The sequence below is a fragment of the Epinephelus lanceolatus genome, chromosome 10 (assembly GCF_041903045.1).
Source record: "Epinephelus lanceolatus isolate andai-2023 chromosome 10, ASM4190304v1, whole genome shotgun sequence".
Taxonomy (NCBI): domain Eukaryota; kingdom Metazoa; phylum Chordata; class Actinopteri; order Perciformes; family Serranidae; genus Epinephelus; species Epinephelus lanceolatus.
In genome coordinates this window covers 30,015,699-30,032,689 of record NC_135743.1, presented here as the reverse complement: position 1 = coordinate 30,032,689, position 16,991 = coordinate 30,015,699, and the positions used below count along the sequence as shown (strand labels likewise).

General features: G+C 38.4%; 1 protein-coding gene across 5 annotated transcripts in view; it reads left to right on the top strand.

Annotated features, from left to right (window-relative positions):
* Positions 1-16,991, top strand: part of LOC117265836 (CUB and sushi domain-containing protein 3-like) — a 268,435-nt gene that overhangs the window by 75,897 nt on the left and 175,547 nt on the right. For all 5 annotated transcript variants that reach the window (XM_078171922.1, XM_033640574.2, XM_033640575.2 and 2 more), the window contains exons 6-10: positions 10,228-10,340; positions 11,621-11,698; positions 13,213-13,300; positions 14,215-14,339; positions 14,810-14,931. In XM_078171922.1, the coding sequence (XP_078028048.1) occupies positions 10,228-10,340; positions 11,621-11,698; positions 13,213-13,300; positions 14,215-14,339; positions 14,810-14,931 (526 nt within the window). The remainder of the gene's footprint in view (positions 1-10,227; positions 10,341-11,620; positions 11,699-13,212; positions 13,301-14,214; positions 14,340-14,809; positions 14,932-16,991) is intronic.

Genomic DNA, 16,991 nt, shown 5'->3' with positions numbered 1-16,991 from the left:
TGTAATTCACAATGGTTCTACTGGGTTACAGTTCATGTTGTGGTAAAAGACATTTTGCACCATGAGTGAAATCGTATACACAGTGACCTCCCGCCTGTGTGGAGATCTAAGTGTCTAACATAAAGTAGTGCTGATGTGAAATAAAGAGCACTTCCTGGTTCAGCATTCATCTTTTTGCCTTATTGCTGCAATCGAGAAACCTAAGATCACCACAATATATTTTTATAGTTCAATGAAATAAAAGAATGTTGTAAAATGTGTACTCAATGTTTTTGTGTTCATGTGACATAAAATTAAATGGTCAAACAGCAACAAAAAAGCTATGTTAAACTGACATAAAATTCCTCTCAGACAAGGGTCATGTGACATGTTTATTTTTGTGTCGGGTGTACTCAAAACTTTTATGTTGCCGTATTGTTCTGAACTAAAAAGTTTTGAGCTTAGTTAAGCTGTTTCCTAAAAAAATTGTAAGTCGAGTGAGTGTTGGGGTTCACAGTGTGGTAACAGTTAACTGATTTACCTGTGGAATATTCCAGACAGGTATTTTTTGAGCATTCCACCACTTTCTTAGTGTTTTGTTGCCCCTGTCCCAACTTAATTGGAACTTGTTGTGGGCATCAAATTCAGAATAAGCATATATATCCAAAAACAACTAAGTTTATCAGGTAGAACATTAAATATCTTGTATTTGTATTTCATTCAATTGTACTCAGTTATTTAAGTTATACACAGTGTCCCAACTTTTTTGAAAACGTGGTTGTATAATGAATCTAGATGGTACTCAGCTTTGGGTGCTAAAAGCACAAAAAAAACCCCAAAACTCAGCAGTGTCTCTTTCCAAAAATCATGACATTTTTACAAGATTTATGTCGAAACTATTTTCTTTTTATTGAACTACACCCTACCAAAGGTATCACCACGCGAAAGAAGGCATGCTATCTAGTTCAATTATATTTGAGGGAAGGCGGACATCTCTGCGACTTATAACTCCAATACTTGGCAACTCACACCAAAACAATCTACACTGATAAATAGCACTACAGGTAAGAGGAAAGAATGTTTGTGGGTTTTTTTTTTTTAGTTTGGAGTGAACTCATTTTTGAGAGAAAGGTGAGATGCGTGAAATTAAGTATAGTTTCCATAAGCTGTGTTGACTAATGTATCACTTGAAGAGAGATAGGGTGAATTCTCCTCCCCCAAAAAAGGAGTTTTTGTGCTGTTGTAAAACTGTTGAATTATGGCCTGTATTCTGCTTGAAAACATTGCTGCCAAAGCAAATGTAGGCCAGAAACTAAGTTTTGAAGTACAGAAATGCTAGCAGTATTATCACAGTTTTGATTGACAAGTTCAAGTTCGGTTAAAGTAAGTAGTGAAATCATTTTTGTTCTGGTAGCACATATAATGTTTCAGTGGAATTGACAAGCCCACAGTTGCACTCCAAACACCAATTTGAATATTCTAAAGAAATCCCTCAAAAATGTAAACATGTGGAAAGAAATGTAAGAAATGCAAAGAGAGATCCCTCCATCACATTAATGGCTGGGGTTGCAATAAAGACCTGTTTGTGTGTTGAAAAAAGACAGTAACAAAAAGAACATGTAGTAGAAGTTAGTATAATAAACCATAAACAACCAGATTATAATCCAATAATAAGATTACATTCAGTTCAATAATATAGTATATTTACCTATCTGAATATTTTTCGTGTCCTGTAGAGCAGGGTCTTTGTCATCGGGTAATTCTGACTTATTTAATATCTCTGTTCATAATGTCCATTGAAAATAATTCCCCCTGAGAATAAGTAGCCCTAACACTGTGTACTAACAGCAAGCGAGCATTACTCTCTGTCCACACTGAATCTTTTACTTATATGCACTTCTGTGCTCATGAGCAGCCTGGAGACATAACCACTGGAGAGATGAGTATCTCCCTACATTAGCATTTTTTTAAACAGAAAACACATGTTTTACATTGTGATATTTACTGGAAATAACATACAATATAGCCAGCAGCAAGTTGGTTGTAATTGTTATTTAGAGTTTTGTGATTAAATGAGGAAGAACTGTATAAGTAATGCTTAATTTCTGCTTCACGACTCAGCTGTTCTTTGTCCAGCTTTGAAAACGAGCGATAGGAATAAATAGGAACAGGCATCCAACAAAAGTTCAGCTTAAAACAGCGTACCACGCAACATTGTGTTGCTCGCAGCTAGTTAGAACATTCCACTAGAACACCATGCAGTCAAACTGATTTTGTTGCTGATGCTTGCTGGTGAACATGAACATAGACTGACATAATATTTAGAATTTTTATTTAAATAACAATTAATTATAATGCATGTGAGTCTATTCAACCAACACAGATATTTGTGCGCAACATTGAAATCATCAAAGCCACGTAGACCAGCATCAGTTTTTTCAAACAGAACCCTGTTGGACTACTGTATATTCATGCACTGCAAAAACAAAAGGTTATGGGCTGTCATACAGAGAATAAACACATTTTAAATCTAGATTTACAGATCACAAGAAATCCTGCAGCTGTATCGACAAGATTATTCCAAAGAGAGGTGGTGGCTTGGTAGGACAAGGCTGTGTTGCCTCAGGATTTTGTCTTAGTTCTTGGGATAACGAGGAGGCCTACTTGCTATGATCTTGAAGCATGCAAAAGAACAAAGGTTTACTGTGTATGGTTGAGCATGAGCATGTAATATGTAACGGCACTTGAAAATCAGCCGCATGTATTCAAAACTTAAGGGAAAAGGCCAGCTGACTGGCATACAAATGTACCTTTAATGAATTTCCATGGGCAGTTGTGTGCAGAAAATGTTTTAAATATGCCCTGTGGTTCTGATTGAATTAAACCAATTCTCAGAGAGGGCACATGATTTCCTGTTTCATAATTCAAATTAAAGTGCTCATGAATTACAAATCTTCGACAGAGTTTTGTTTAAAAAGCAGCCCTCAGACACTTTGGTTTATGGCTTTCTGCAAGGGCTTAATGTAGAAGTCACTCCCAACTGAAACAAGGAAATATGAAATGGGTTTGACCTCCAACCTTGAGGCTAAGGTTATCCATCTCCTCCACGTCCTGAGTGAATGGGAGCATTTGCCAGGTTTATGTGATCCTGCCGGGCATTAATTATAATTGGCTGAAAGAAGCTCTAATCAATCACTGAGCTACAAGCTTTGTTGTCCCTGAGAGTTGTCATCCGCAGTCAGAGGGAGAGAGGGAGGCAGACACTGTGTCAGTGAGAGACAGAGAGAGTCAAAAGGAGAGGTGCTCTGAGCGTGGTGATGACTGCTAAGTATTGTATGTTGACGTAGCTCAAGAGAGTTTGACAGGGAGCTGATATGGGATGACACTGATGTGTTTTGACAGACCATCAGGTAACCCTCTTCTCTTAGGTAAAGCTCCAAAATTAACTCTTTCACTGACAGAAATGCCTCACAGAGCCCCAGTGATATTCTTCATGTTGTCTTGTGTCTCCTATTTTCAGGATTAAAGAACAATGGCTCTGACTCGTTAATAATTTATGTACATTTTTTGCTTTTGATTTTATTAATGAATACTCTGGTTATTAAAATATGTTCACATGCTGGGGAGACAGTTGTTGTGTAGTGGAAGCTTTCAACAATGACAAAAACAAATGTCTTTCAAACAATTTAAAGGACAGTGTACTGCAGTTTGAACAGATAAGAAAGCAAAGACTTCTGCACACAACATCTCAGGTTCACATTAAACTCAGGGATGAATAACAAGATATACTAGGCAGGTTACTTCCTTGCAGCTTCAAAATAAAAGCATCCATAAATGTAACTCATTTAAAAACAATGTTTGTTTGTTTTTTCACCTACCAAAGTAGTAATGATTTGTTTCTATTAGCAGGTTTCTTATGGTGTGTTTTAACATTTGTCTTATAACATTTAAAACAACATGTGAATTACAAATAAATTGCATGAATAAGGGGTGGGGGAAGATATTGATACAGCATAGTCTCTAATATTTGCCATGGTGATATTGTATCAATACATGGACATCAGGGATGGACTTTGTTTTATTATATAAATTGTTAATATTGCAAATACAAATTCAACTTTTGGAAGCCTCCTTGAACAATAAAACTTTTAGTCCACTATATACATTTGACATTTTACATTATAAATGAGATGAACAGACTGGAAACTTTATCTGATTAGATAAAACAGATGATAACAATGTTTTCCTTTGAGGATATAATTTGCAGTTGAAAAAAGGTAATAAATGCCAGTATATCATGATATATGTTATTGCAATATACGGCATATTACAGAATGTTTAAAATCGCAATGATATTGGATTGTGACCTAAGTACTGTGATAAAATCATATTGTGGGGCCTCTGGTGATTCCTACCCACATGAATTGGTTACATTTAAACAAAATAAATCACATAGAAAACGACTAAGAAATGTGGAAATGTCTCTCGTACCTTTTAAAATCAAAGGCATCTAACATACACACAAATACATATAGATGATGCTCTCTTTATCTCCATCTACAGCAGGGTTTCTTATACTTTTCTATTACCTTATGTCAAGGTCCCAGCCATTAAGAAAGATGTCAGGTAAATTGAAGTAAACCATACTTTTTCCTGTGACCCTGTCTGCTATCAGGTGATACTTTAATGAAGCACAACCTTGAAGGGTGAACTGGCATCTTATGCTATTTTTTTTTTCTTGCTGTCCAGTGTCCACGGAGAGGATTGAAAAGACACATATTGTGTTTGTTTATCAGGCAAAGAACTTTAACAAGTAGTGCCTTTATTTGTTGCAGTTGTTACTTATGCGTGTGTTGAGCGGTCACCATGCATCACTTGAATGCTTTGAAACTCAAAGATGATGTTATTGTATGTCGCTAAATGTCAGAGGCTGTCAGGCCACGTTCTCGTTTTAAGCCCCACAATCCGAGTGGGACTCAGTGAGCTTGAGTGCAGCGGGGCCAGAATTTTAGAGAGATGGCTTCAGCTTGGCCAGGTAAACAAACAGACAAGCAAACAAACACGATTCAGAGCGAGCAATTCTCGCATGCCCATAAAATTCATAGCTCTCGCTCCCTCTCTTTTTATGAGTGTCTCTGACTGTGTACAAGGCCATTGGACAGCTAAACTTTCAAGCATCCTAACATATAGCACCAGCTGCAGGCAGAGACAAGCAAACTGTCAATTTACCCTTGAGGTTTAGAGCTGCTTAACGATGATTGACAGCCCAGAACCTCAAAGTCAGACAGATTTAACACCTCCTCTTAGCCTTTTTCAGGCAAATGGCTTTAAAATGTGACCCAACTTAACTTGTTATCCTCGCTCAACCTGTGGTATTACAGATTGTTATCAAATAATAACACAAGTAAAAACATGAATGCAGACTTTGATCTCTGAAAAAGTCCATTCAGTTTGGTACTAGAGAATAGGAATTGCAAAATAATTCGCAAGGCAGTTAATAATTAATGAGATTGACACACATGTTCCACATATATTTAATTACTGAAGCTATGTAAATATGTAATTAATGTTGTCAAATGTAATCATTGTTATAAAATGGAAAATGCAGTAACATTTTGAACTGCCGAATTTCACCAGCCAATTTCCTTGAAGTAGCTGATAGATGACGACTAATACTAAAAAACAATTTTTGTTAGCTGAAAGTACACAAAGTCCAAGACTATAGGGCAAGAAATATGTTTTGCTGACACCTCTTAGCAGCTTTTATCCTTTTATCAATTGAAGATTTCTATCAGATCTCTGCAAATGAGTTTATTGATCCCGTTGTCGTCACGCTGGGGAAGGTTTATGTGAGGCTACACATCAATCACTGTGAAAATAGACAAAAAAAATCTCTGTTTCCTTTGACAAAAGCCAATGGTGGAGTTTGGCTCGACCAAGGAAAAACAGTTCTTTGTTATTCTTCTGACCTTTAATATGATTGTACAGCCCCTGTTCACAAAGGGCAAAAACAACAAGCTGTAGATTACACGTCACTCATTATTTCAAATATGGACACAGAACATAAAACCTGAAAGGCTATGCGGATATTAAATACACTTTTTTGCTTATGTACTATAAAATTTGACCAGAACATGTTCTGTTTTTTTTTCTCTCTTGCTTTTCTCCGCATACACACCTGAGTTTTTCACCTTCCTATCATTCGGTTTCTTTGGAGATTTTTCTAATCATGTACTCTGCATGTTGTAAACATACTAACAGAGCTGAGACTTTAGAATAGATTGCTATTTTGTCTTGTAATCTGGCAATATTTACTTGGTTCACTGAATATGAACAATCCTATTCCAACAGAGTGGCTAAATGGTTGTCAGAGGAAGATTACAATATTCAAAGCAGGTTGAGAGCAAGAGGTGCCCTGCAGCTAAATTACCAACTTTGGTTAAATTACCATGTGTATTAGATTCAATTTCTTTTTCCTGGGATTTATTATTGATCTTCCCAGGCAAAATATAACCCATCAAAATGTCTCCGAAAGCTATCCTCTACTGCAGACAGACTACGAAAAATGCAATAGCCCTTTTTAAACAGAGATTCTGTAGTATTGCCGTGAAGAAGAGCAGCCATTATGCCAGCTTTGCTTTTTTACACTGAACCAAACAAGGCCAGCATAATGCTGCCCCAAGTGTGTGATTTTTAGATAGCATGCCAGCATTGCGAAAGCAAAAGAGGCGTGACATGTAACACATCAGCTTCAGCTTCTAGATTGTGTTTGCGTGAAGTCCTGACATGCCTGCTGTCCCTTTTACAGAGACGCCGCCTTGAACATGCTGTGATAAAGGAGCTAGAGTTTAATTGAAGGAATGTGAATTGACAACTGACCCAGGTATTTCACCATGGCCACTGGGTATACCGTGACAGGCTCACTGTTCTCAGAAGTCAATCTACTGGCAGACAGGCACCAAACTGTATAAATACATCTCCTGAACAGTCTCTGATGAGGGAGTAACTTGAGGAGGGAGAGCAACGGCTTCTTATCGCTTAGAATATTCTTACAATTATTCCCTCGTCAGATTTTATAGAATATATGTGGGAGGAAAATCTGGCCCTATCTCTTTTGACAAATTTGAATTGATCGCTCATTATCTGGGGTGCACTTATGTATAACCCACCTCTCTGTGAAACTAAGTAGAGACACCAGAGATTTCAACTTCGCTCTGGCCTCAAGGCCCCATTTAGCCACAGTACCTGCACACTGGGACTCGTTACGTTGGTATTTTGATGAGATTGCCATGCTCCCTTCAACCCCTCTTCCCATCAAATCGGGCCCATTTTACACAGAGAACTTTATGAGAATTCACTAATGTGCATCACAAACCTATGTCAGAATCTGCCATTAGTCCTTGAGACGCCCTAAATCAATGATATGAAGCATGCTAAAACTTGGACGAAACCACGCGCATAAAAACACTGCACTTATGCCAAGAAGTAATCTCTGAAAAGCCATATTGCATATCTATGAAGGAATAAATAGACAGCCTGAGTGAGTGTGCAGAGATAGAACGGCAGTGCATTATGTGAGGATTCCATTTTTCCAATTGGACTTTCTCATCTCTTGTCACTCAGTATGCACTAGAAGAGATACAATAAGAAAACAGTTGACAGCACTCACTTGTTCTTATCTGTCGTAAGGACACTAGGCAGCCCACTTCCCACAAGTAATTTATTTGTTTTCATAATGGTTACATTGACGAGTACCAGTGACTAGCGTAGAAGCTCTTTGAAGTCACCCTGAGTGATTTTGCATAACCTATTGCTGTTAAAATTTTGATCACAATCTGGACACATCATCTCGAGAAACAGTTCATCAAAGAGAGCATGAGCAAATGTTGGCATGCAAGACAGCAGTTTCTTGGATTACATCGGATGCTGACAATATGATTCGTGTCACAGTACAGAGGTTATGATTTGATATATAGTGATACTGTAAGCAAGAGGATCTATCAGTGCTAGCAGTGCGTTCTTTATGGCTGCCTGTTTCATAGGCCTGTGTTCTTTGTGTTTATGCTAGCGATATGTTGTTATGTTAGAGTGAATGAGTCAATAGCTGAAGATATAATACAACACTGAAGGAATCAGTTGGAGGGTTTAAACACGAACTACTGCCACAGATCTTTGAATGTAAAGTATTAATTAAAAGTGTATCGTGTTTCTGGGAATTGATACAATATGACAGAACTTACTATCAAGAAACTAGTATTTATCGATATTTTCTTACACCCCTAATGCTGTAAGTTTTCCCCAGCTTGTGATCACATTTGTGTTCAGTTGGGCATCTGCTCTCACTGAGAGCACAGCGTCTGAAGGGAGTGTATTTCCTGTGTGCAAACTAGGTGTCCCCAGAATGGTATTACAGTACAATTCATATCATTTTTACTCTTTACTCACATTGCTTTATGTAGCAGGGGTTTTTTTTTGCAACCAGACCTGACTGTTATTGTATAAATTAATAGAATGGTTTGCTGCACATAGATACAAGTGCACTCATTGGATTAAGTGCTCTGTAAGGTGTCATTAAGCCTTTATTTACTGTCGATGGCAGATCATGTTTCTCCTCCTCTGCCATACTCTGCCATAGTGCCAACAGTACATTCACCTCTGCTGGTCTTAAATTTGTAACATCACTCCTGTTCTGCCTGGAGCATCCATGCAACTTGTGGATGGGTACAGCTTTATTGTCACAATCCATTTTCCTTTAGACTTCTAGCAGAAATGTTGTGATAATTTGCAGCTTCCACTACAGGAAACATGGAGGCAGTTTCTTCTAAATAGTTCAGCTACCTGAAGGGCGCTCTTTTTCATTCTGCCTGTATATTGGTGTCATTAGCATTTTATCAATGACGCAATGAGAGAAAAGGTCAGCTTTTGTGTGAAAATCAATTACCTTTTAACTTTTCTCCAGGAGCTACCATCATCTCCCCGCGTAATGGATAATTTGGATTAAAAATGTCACTATTTAAGAATTGCATTTAGTTTTCTGATTAGTCAAAAATAAAACATGCAACAGCCTATAATCTGTCTGACAGATGTATTTTTTTTTCTCTGAAGTAATACAGTTAAAATTTAAACAGCAGGAACCGGTGGTGTAATCACAATAAGGAGGAATCAAATGTCAAGTAGACTTACTAATGTATTTCTTATATCTGCAGTGGCCACCAAGGGAAAAAGTCACCCTCTCTCCTTTGTTTTTGCTCATCACTCTCTTTCTGTCTCTTTTTCTTTCTCTCACTGCCACTTTCATTTCTCTCCTTTTGATTTTGTCTGTCTGCCCCTTCGGTGGCTCTGCAGTAAATGCCAAAGAAATTACATGGAAAAACAAACCTTAAACACGACTATACACACCTTTTACACACACAATAAAGCAGACATGGACGAGTGTGGGCACATACACACAAACAAAATAACAAGTTAACACATTGTGTTTTCATCCACTGAGCCAATTTGGGAATACAGGGCTCAACTGCACCATGCTCTCTTTCAGCCTGTCCCAAGCCTCTGTTTAATAGCTACTGTAGAATGGCATTGTGTGCTATTGACTGTGGTACGACAGGGTGTGGTGCAGGGATTGCAAAGCAATAGAAGAGAGCCAGAGCTGGTCAGGCAGACAAATGAGAAAGCCCCTGGCAGCCTTAAATCTCTACAATTATAGTGGGTCCCTGATGCTGCGGCCATGCGCTGAGTAAAACTTCTGATCTAAACACTAACACAGACACTAGGACAGATGTAGCCGGAACATACACAGCCTTGAATCAAGCAGGCCAGTTTTGAGACAACTGGCCATGAACATTTATGGATGACACTTTTTCCTCTCTCTGTTACTCTTTGTCCCACCATTTCTTTCTCCCCCACACACATTTGTACGTATAAAAGCACAACCCAAAACAAGAACTTGCAGAGTCAAAGTAAGATTGGCTTTTTTCCTAGGTTTTAAGGCTGGTCCTCATTTTCGGAACCATTTTCTTTCCTGGTCTGTAGAAAATGATTGATTATCTCCTGTATTTGTTGTGAAGTCTTCAAAATTTTTCCAATGTTTTCCTGGTGTCCATATTTTATTATATTACCTGTTTTCCTTTCCTTTTTTTAGGTGATTATGGTGACACAAGGATGCTACTGACAAGTAAGCCATGTAGTTGAATTAAAAATAAAACAGATGACATGTGTTTTCTTTTATTTGTGACTCTTTACACTCAGGATAACTGGAATGAATATTCCAGCACCCATCATCAGCAACAAAAACTGGCTACGGCTGCATTTTGTGACAGAGAGCAACCACCGCCACAAAGGCTTCAGGGCTCAGTATCAAGGTAAGACATGATTACTTCATTTGCACATCATAATAGAGGCCCCCCTACTTGAGCGAAAAGGGATCATCGTAAGAAAAACACACTGTAATTACAAAACATGTTTTTGATCTTTGTTAACTGAATATTAAACAGTTTGATTAATACCCCCTCTGTAGAGGGCATGAAGGCCCTTTCTGCTTCAAACCATTGACTTCAAAGGGCCTTGCTAATCAAAAAATTTGAGAGATAAATACTGTATATACTTTCCCCTTATACAAACCCAGCTCTGGCAGCTCAATAATCCATTACCCTGACATTGTTCCCTGGCATGACTTTAAAGTCACAGTATGTGCTGCATACACTATACCTTATAGGCTTAAAGCCTGGCTTAGAGCCTGGCCCCAGGCCAGATATAAAACCTGCTACTTCACCGTAAATGCTCTATAAAAACTTTCAGTAACATGCATGTGTGGCAACTCATCGTAAATGACGACATAAAATCAATTGCATGAAAAATCACATTTCTCATCTACTGCAGTGCATTGTTGTGCAGGAGTAAAACAATTTCTATATGCATCTGTTATTTATGATGTATAGGGCAGATATTTTTTAAGCACAAACAGGCACTGACGGGTTTCATATTACGCAGTATGCTTTTGAGCATAAAGCAATCCTTATCTGGTCACTAAATAGATTCACGTCCTCATTGTGTTTACAACAGGTTGAATAAACCAGTTGACCTTCAGTGCAGTTCATAGGAGAGGCATTGTCTCAGTGTTTTTCAAATTCAAATAGCCATGTTTTTGCTTGATACATCATTCATTGCTTTTGGCTATTCTGTTGATACTTCAAAATTATGATAGCCGCTTGCATCACCTGGCTTTTGTGTGCAATCTGGCCCCTGTTGTGTTTAATTAGACTGTCTTAAGATGTAGCTTTGGAGTCTTTGGGCTTCTTGTTGATTCTGCTGAGTATTCCCCCCCCCCCACAAGCTATAATCATTAAATCTGCTCTGACCAATCAATTTTCATCCACTGTTTAATATGTCTGAGTTATATGAACAAACAAACATGAGAAACCAATTTAGGTTTTATAGAATTGCCAGGGCAACCCTTAAGAATGCATCAGAGCCATTGGACTCATTTCTTTTGAAAAAGGTTGCACACCAGTAGCAATAACATTTTGATGTTCTTCATAGGACCAAGTATTATCCAGAGAAAGAAACACTTGTACTGTATCTTCTCACATCTAATACTGTAACTTCTATCATCTAATGAACTCTTTCTATTGCTCTCGACCAGTGAAAAGCTCTGGAGAGCTTAAATCCAGAGGGGTAAAATTATTACCAGGAAAGGACAACACTAACAAACTGTCTTTGAGTAAGTCTTTTATTTTTCTTATGCAACTGTTTTCATTGTTTGGATTTTTTTGTTTATGTAGGGCTTGCGTTCTGGGTCTTTGTTTTTTTCTTGTCTCTTTTTTTTGCTGCATCATTTGGTGAAGGAATTAAGCTACAGTACTAGATTTTGCAGAAGTGCAGTCTCTTTTTCTTTCTGATGACCCATTTCCCCTGCTGTCCCAGACTTCCTGTCCTGACACTCAGTTAGATCAGGCCTAGTTATGTATATTGCAGCAAAATGCTAAATACGATCAGTTACAATCGGCCAAAACCCCCTCTGTCTCATTCTGTAGTATTTAGGCAGTACATCAGATTGACTTATGTTCATGCACTGTGTGATCTACACACACCGCAGTAGTCAAGGTTGAGTGACCACTCACTTGTCAGATGATTTGTGTACACTTCAGACCGAAGTGAATGCATTCTAATTGCTCGTGGGGCTCCGTCATTAACATAAATCTGGAACACAATTCCCTCTAACTCCACAGTGTGCTAAACACTTCAATGATAACAGGTTGTAATCTTTATTACCTTATGTGTCATAGATTCGGCATTGCATGGAGACATGAATAATGCAGAGGGCTGTAATCTTTTCTGTGAGACAATACTGTATATCATTTAAAAGACTGTGAGGAGATGCTTCATATGCCTTGTGGATTCATCGCATATAATTGAGCCCATAACTGTATTATAACCCGCAACAATTAACTTCAAAGCTAATGAACTTCCTGAAAGAAGTCAAAGAAAAGAAACACATGCCGGTAGAGCTTCTCGTGTTAAAATGGAGGGGTCTGGATGATGTCTTACTGCAAATACTACACCAAACTTTAATGATAATTATGATAGTACATATTTCATGGAATTCATTTTGAGTGCATGCAGTCTTTGATGTACAGATCATAATGTGTGGGGGGAGATGAGCTTGTTAAAAGTCAGAACACAGAAAATGCTAAGCTGTTTTCCTACTTTCAAGCCACCTCTCTCCGTTCCTACCATAGTGAAGGCAATACACCATATAAAAGTATATCTGCAAGGCTTTATCTAGTGTACTTAAACTATTATTATGTATGGAAAGTCTCACTGAGTGATTATTGTTGCTCCTGCAATTGATAGTTGAAGGTTATTTAATCCTCTTAGTCCCTGTTGGGCCCAGATATATTTCCCTCTATTTTGTCTAGCTCAGGTAAGAGAGTTGCATTTACCCTTGGCACTCACTCTGATATCACAAAACATGACTGTGTATTCACAACAGTGCTGCCAAATAACTGGCAGTTGAAAGTCAGTGACATTGAGAGATGAGGTCGATTTGTCTAACTACATGAATCCTGGAACCAAATTCTGTTACCAAACATAACCACTGAATGTTCAAACAGACAGAGTTATCTGCTATTGAAGTGCTTTTCACTGCAGTGGGTGTTTTCTGAAAGTGCGGAGCTTTGACAATTAAAGTATCTCTCTCTCACAACATTCTTGGTCCTTCTCTTTCTCTCTCAGTGAATGAAGGAGGAATCAAACAGGTGTCTAATTACTGCCCTGACCCAGGGGAGCCGGAGAATGGTAAACGGAGCGGCTCCGACTTCAGGTGAGTTGGTGCTTCTGCAGCTGAAGTGACAACGCACAGATTTGTGTAGGGGAGAGTCGAGGACTGGGACAGGATGCTCTCCATCCAATTTCAGTATTATGACATGCAGCATATTTAAAGTATTGCTGTCACATTCTATTAAGTCAACAAAATCTGTGTGCACATAAACCCAGTTTTAATCTTGTTACGGAAACATGCGTCCATTTTGAAACTGTTATATTACATTTGGAATGTTTGATGTATTTACCAGAGTCAACGGAGAATCTTTTTCCTAATATTGTGCAGTATAGTGTGTCTTCTTTTTCATGAACCAAAACCCTTCAGCTTTCAGCAGAGAAAAAAACACACATATCCACTTTAAGACTATTTGCTCTGACATGTAGCAGACTTTGATTACATTTTCATCCTACACAGTGTACAGAATACAACACAGTGAACTCATGCAGCTTTAGAAACCCTCTGTAGTTCTAAAAATGAGCTGGATGCTGGGATTTAGCTGCCTGCCACAGTTAAGTCCACTCTCAGGGCCCTAAACAACTGAGTGCATGTTTCTTTGTTCATGTAAATATATGCCTGTGTGTGGAGGGTAACTCTTATTGCTCTAATATGCAATACATTTCATGTCTAGTGTTCCAATATGAACTCAATTAAGGTGTTTCGGTGCAAAAACACTCAGTACATTTTTCCTTATTTAACTGTGACATTTGCACTGTAACTATGGAGAATGAAGACAATTGTATATAAATTGATAAATTCACTCATTCCTCCACTGAATTTGATATACTGATGCACAGTGCAATGTAAACCTGTAATGAATGACGTGAAATAATTAATGAATTTGAAATTTCATCAGGAGTCATTTTTGAGGAATTGATTGCTTTTTCAGGCGTTAATGGTGTTTGTTATCTTCTCAGCATCGGAGCAACTGCTCAATTTACCTGTGATGAAGACCATGTGCTGCAGGGTTCCAAAACGATTACCTGCCAGCGCGTAGCAGAAGTCTTTGCTGCTTGGAGCGACCACAGACCCGTCTGCAAGGGTGAGCGAGGCTTCTGAAGAGCTAATAAAACAGTTTGATTAAGGCAGTGCCTCTGGATATAGGCTCTATGCAGATAGAGGAAAGTTCATTTTTGTTAATTATGTATGAGAGCCTCTGCTGCAGCATTCCGCTTTTCCATTCCAAACCGCTCTGCCTGTTTTTCTATGTTTCATAATACCTGGAGCACCTTTTAGAATTTGATTAATGGAAATGCAGCTAATAGACCTTCTCTCTACTTGTGCAAACAATATATTACATTTCTGTCATAATACAATGCAGGAGCTATTACTCTGCCTTTTGAGGATATTTATTGTGAATTTAGCAGTCCTATCTGACTTTAAGGTTTCATAGTAATGATTTATACTGTGTATACTGTATATAAATTTTTTTTGAATGATCAAGAGTTTGAATATTTCCTTTAAAATATGTTCATTGCCTGTGTCTTCCCGTTTATCTTTATGCTGTTGCAGTGAAAACGTGTGGGTCAAATCTCCAAGGACCCTCTGGGACTTTTACATCTCCCAACTTCCCGATCCAGTATGAGAGTAACTCCCAGTGTGTGTGGATCATCACAGCCAGTGATCCAAACAAGGTAGTACAATATTGTCACAGATCTTATTTTAATTTTCTAGTGGGGCTAGGCAATATATAACCTGGAAATCCAGATGCCCTGCCCCTAGCAAATTCAGACTTGCACTGCACGGGGATCTGGCCCCGACGAGCAGAGCCCCCTGAATCGCCAATCGGACCAATCAGATCAGTCTATCTGAGAGAGGCGGGCTCTGGGCGGGCGTAACATGATGAGGACAGCACTGCGCCGTAAGAGTCTAAAAGTAAATAGCCAAGATGGCAGCTAGAGAAGGACCGCATTCATTCAGTTTAGCTTTGTAAGAAACGCTAAGCCAACTACACCTATCTTTTTCCTTGAGAGAGGAACAGAAGACTGCCCTAGAACCCTTTGTATCCAGGGAGGCCGTTTTTGCTGTTTTGCCGACAGGATATGGAAAAGCATAATATATCAGTTAGCCCCACTGTTCGGCAAACAAATGGGGCTTAGTGCAATGAATACCTCACCTTGTTGCTTGTTTTTTGCTCTGATTGGCCATCGTGCTATCCAATTGTGTGCGGCGGCATTTGAAATGCCTCAGTTAGTAGCCCCTTGGGTAGGACGGGTGTATCGGTGAGGGCCAGACCAAAATCTTTCTAGATTTAAATCTGGATTTCCAGGCTAGGCAATATATTGATATCGTATCAATATTGTGACATGAGAATAAGTATCATCTATTGTAGGGGTTGTCTTTTTATAGTTAGGCTGCATTACAGTAAAGTGATGTAATTTACTGAACTTACCAGACTTATTATTGCCTTTCTATTATTTGCCTTTACCCACCCAGTCATTATATTCACATTCACATTATTTACCAAAAATCTCATTGTGTAAGTACTTGGTGAAAGCACTATTAATCAACCCTACAATATTGTTGCAGTATAAATATTGAGGTATTTGTTAAACAGTATTGTGATAATTGGTTTTGTCCATATCGCCCACCCCTTGTTTGTAATCTTCTTACTCTTTGACCCAGTCTGATGAAAACCCACTTTTACTGTTGCCATCTGTGGACCAAGCAATAACACACCTTTCGATCCAAAATTATTTTTCATAAAAGTGTACAGTACAGCCTATGTTTTATATCACACCTATTCACATATACTATATAGCATAAATTGAACAGTTCCTTCCAAGATAACAATGCTGAATACTGTTGATATGACTAGAGGCACAATGAGTGCCATGGTTACTGTTACGAGGGTGAAAATAATAATCTGACATGAGACAAAAGTGTTTGCCATCATTACCTACAACCCCATTAGGTCATGATTGCTTGACTATGGCTTGTAAATTTGACCCCAGAGCGGTCTCTTTACACTGCACATATAGTATATATTAAGATGAAATAGTGGCTTTTATTTACATGATTAATATACTGAAGAAATCTCAAGAGTTTAAGGAAATATATAGTATAAGTAATATGGTGTAATGGCCGATTTGTGTTTTTTATAAATAAGTAACAGTCCCTCATTAGTTATATCATAAACACAAAAAGGTTTTTTCTTCTGTTCCCCAAGTGTAAACCCTCACCGATTTATTTTAGAAAACCCCCTCCTGTATGTGGTGTAGCGCATTTGTCCGGGCATTCCTTTCCTGGATATGTATTTATGTATGCATTTATTTTCCAAGGGCTTCCCAAGGTGGGAAAAGGTTACATAGAATATGCATGTATTTTGACTTAAGTTCATCATCACTGTCCCTCATTAGTGTACATATCTGCAATGTATTGCATTTCAGTTCTCACTAGACTAGCCTGTTGGTAATTGAGCGATTTGCCTCATTCATCTAGGGTAACAGAAATGGAGAGAAATAATGATTGAATGAAATCAGCTTTTCCCCAAAGTGAAGAGGTCAAAGCTGTTTCCCTAATGGTCATTACTGCTCTCCTATATCAGCTTGTAATCTGGCTCTCTATTGGCATTCCAGTGAGTCATATACACAGGGGTGAAAACTAAGTGCTATCGTGCTAATAAACAATAACTAACCAACTAAACGTCACTGAGAGCTGACTCGGACTGGCAAGTGCTGTAGCTTTGTGCCGC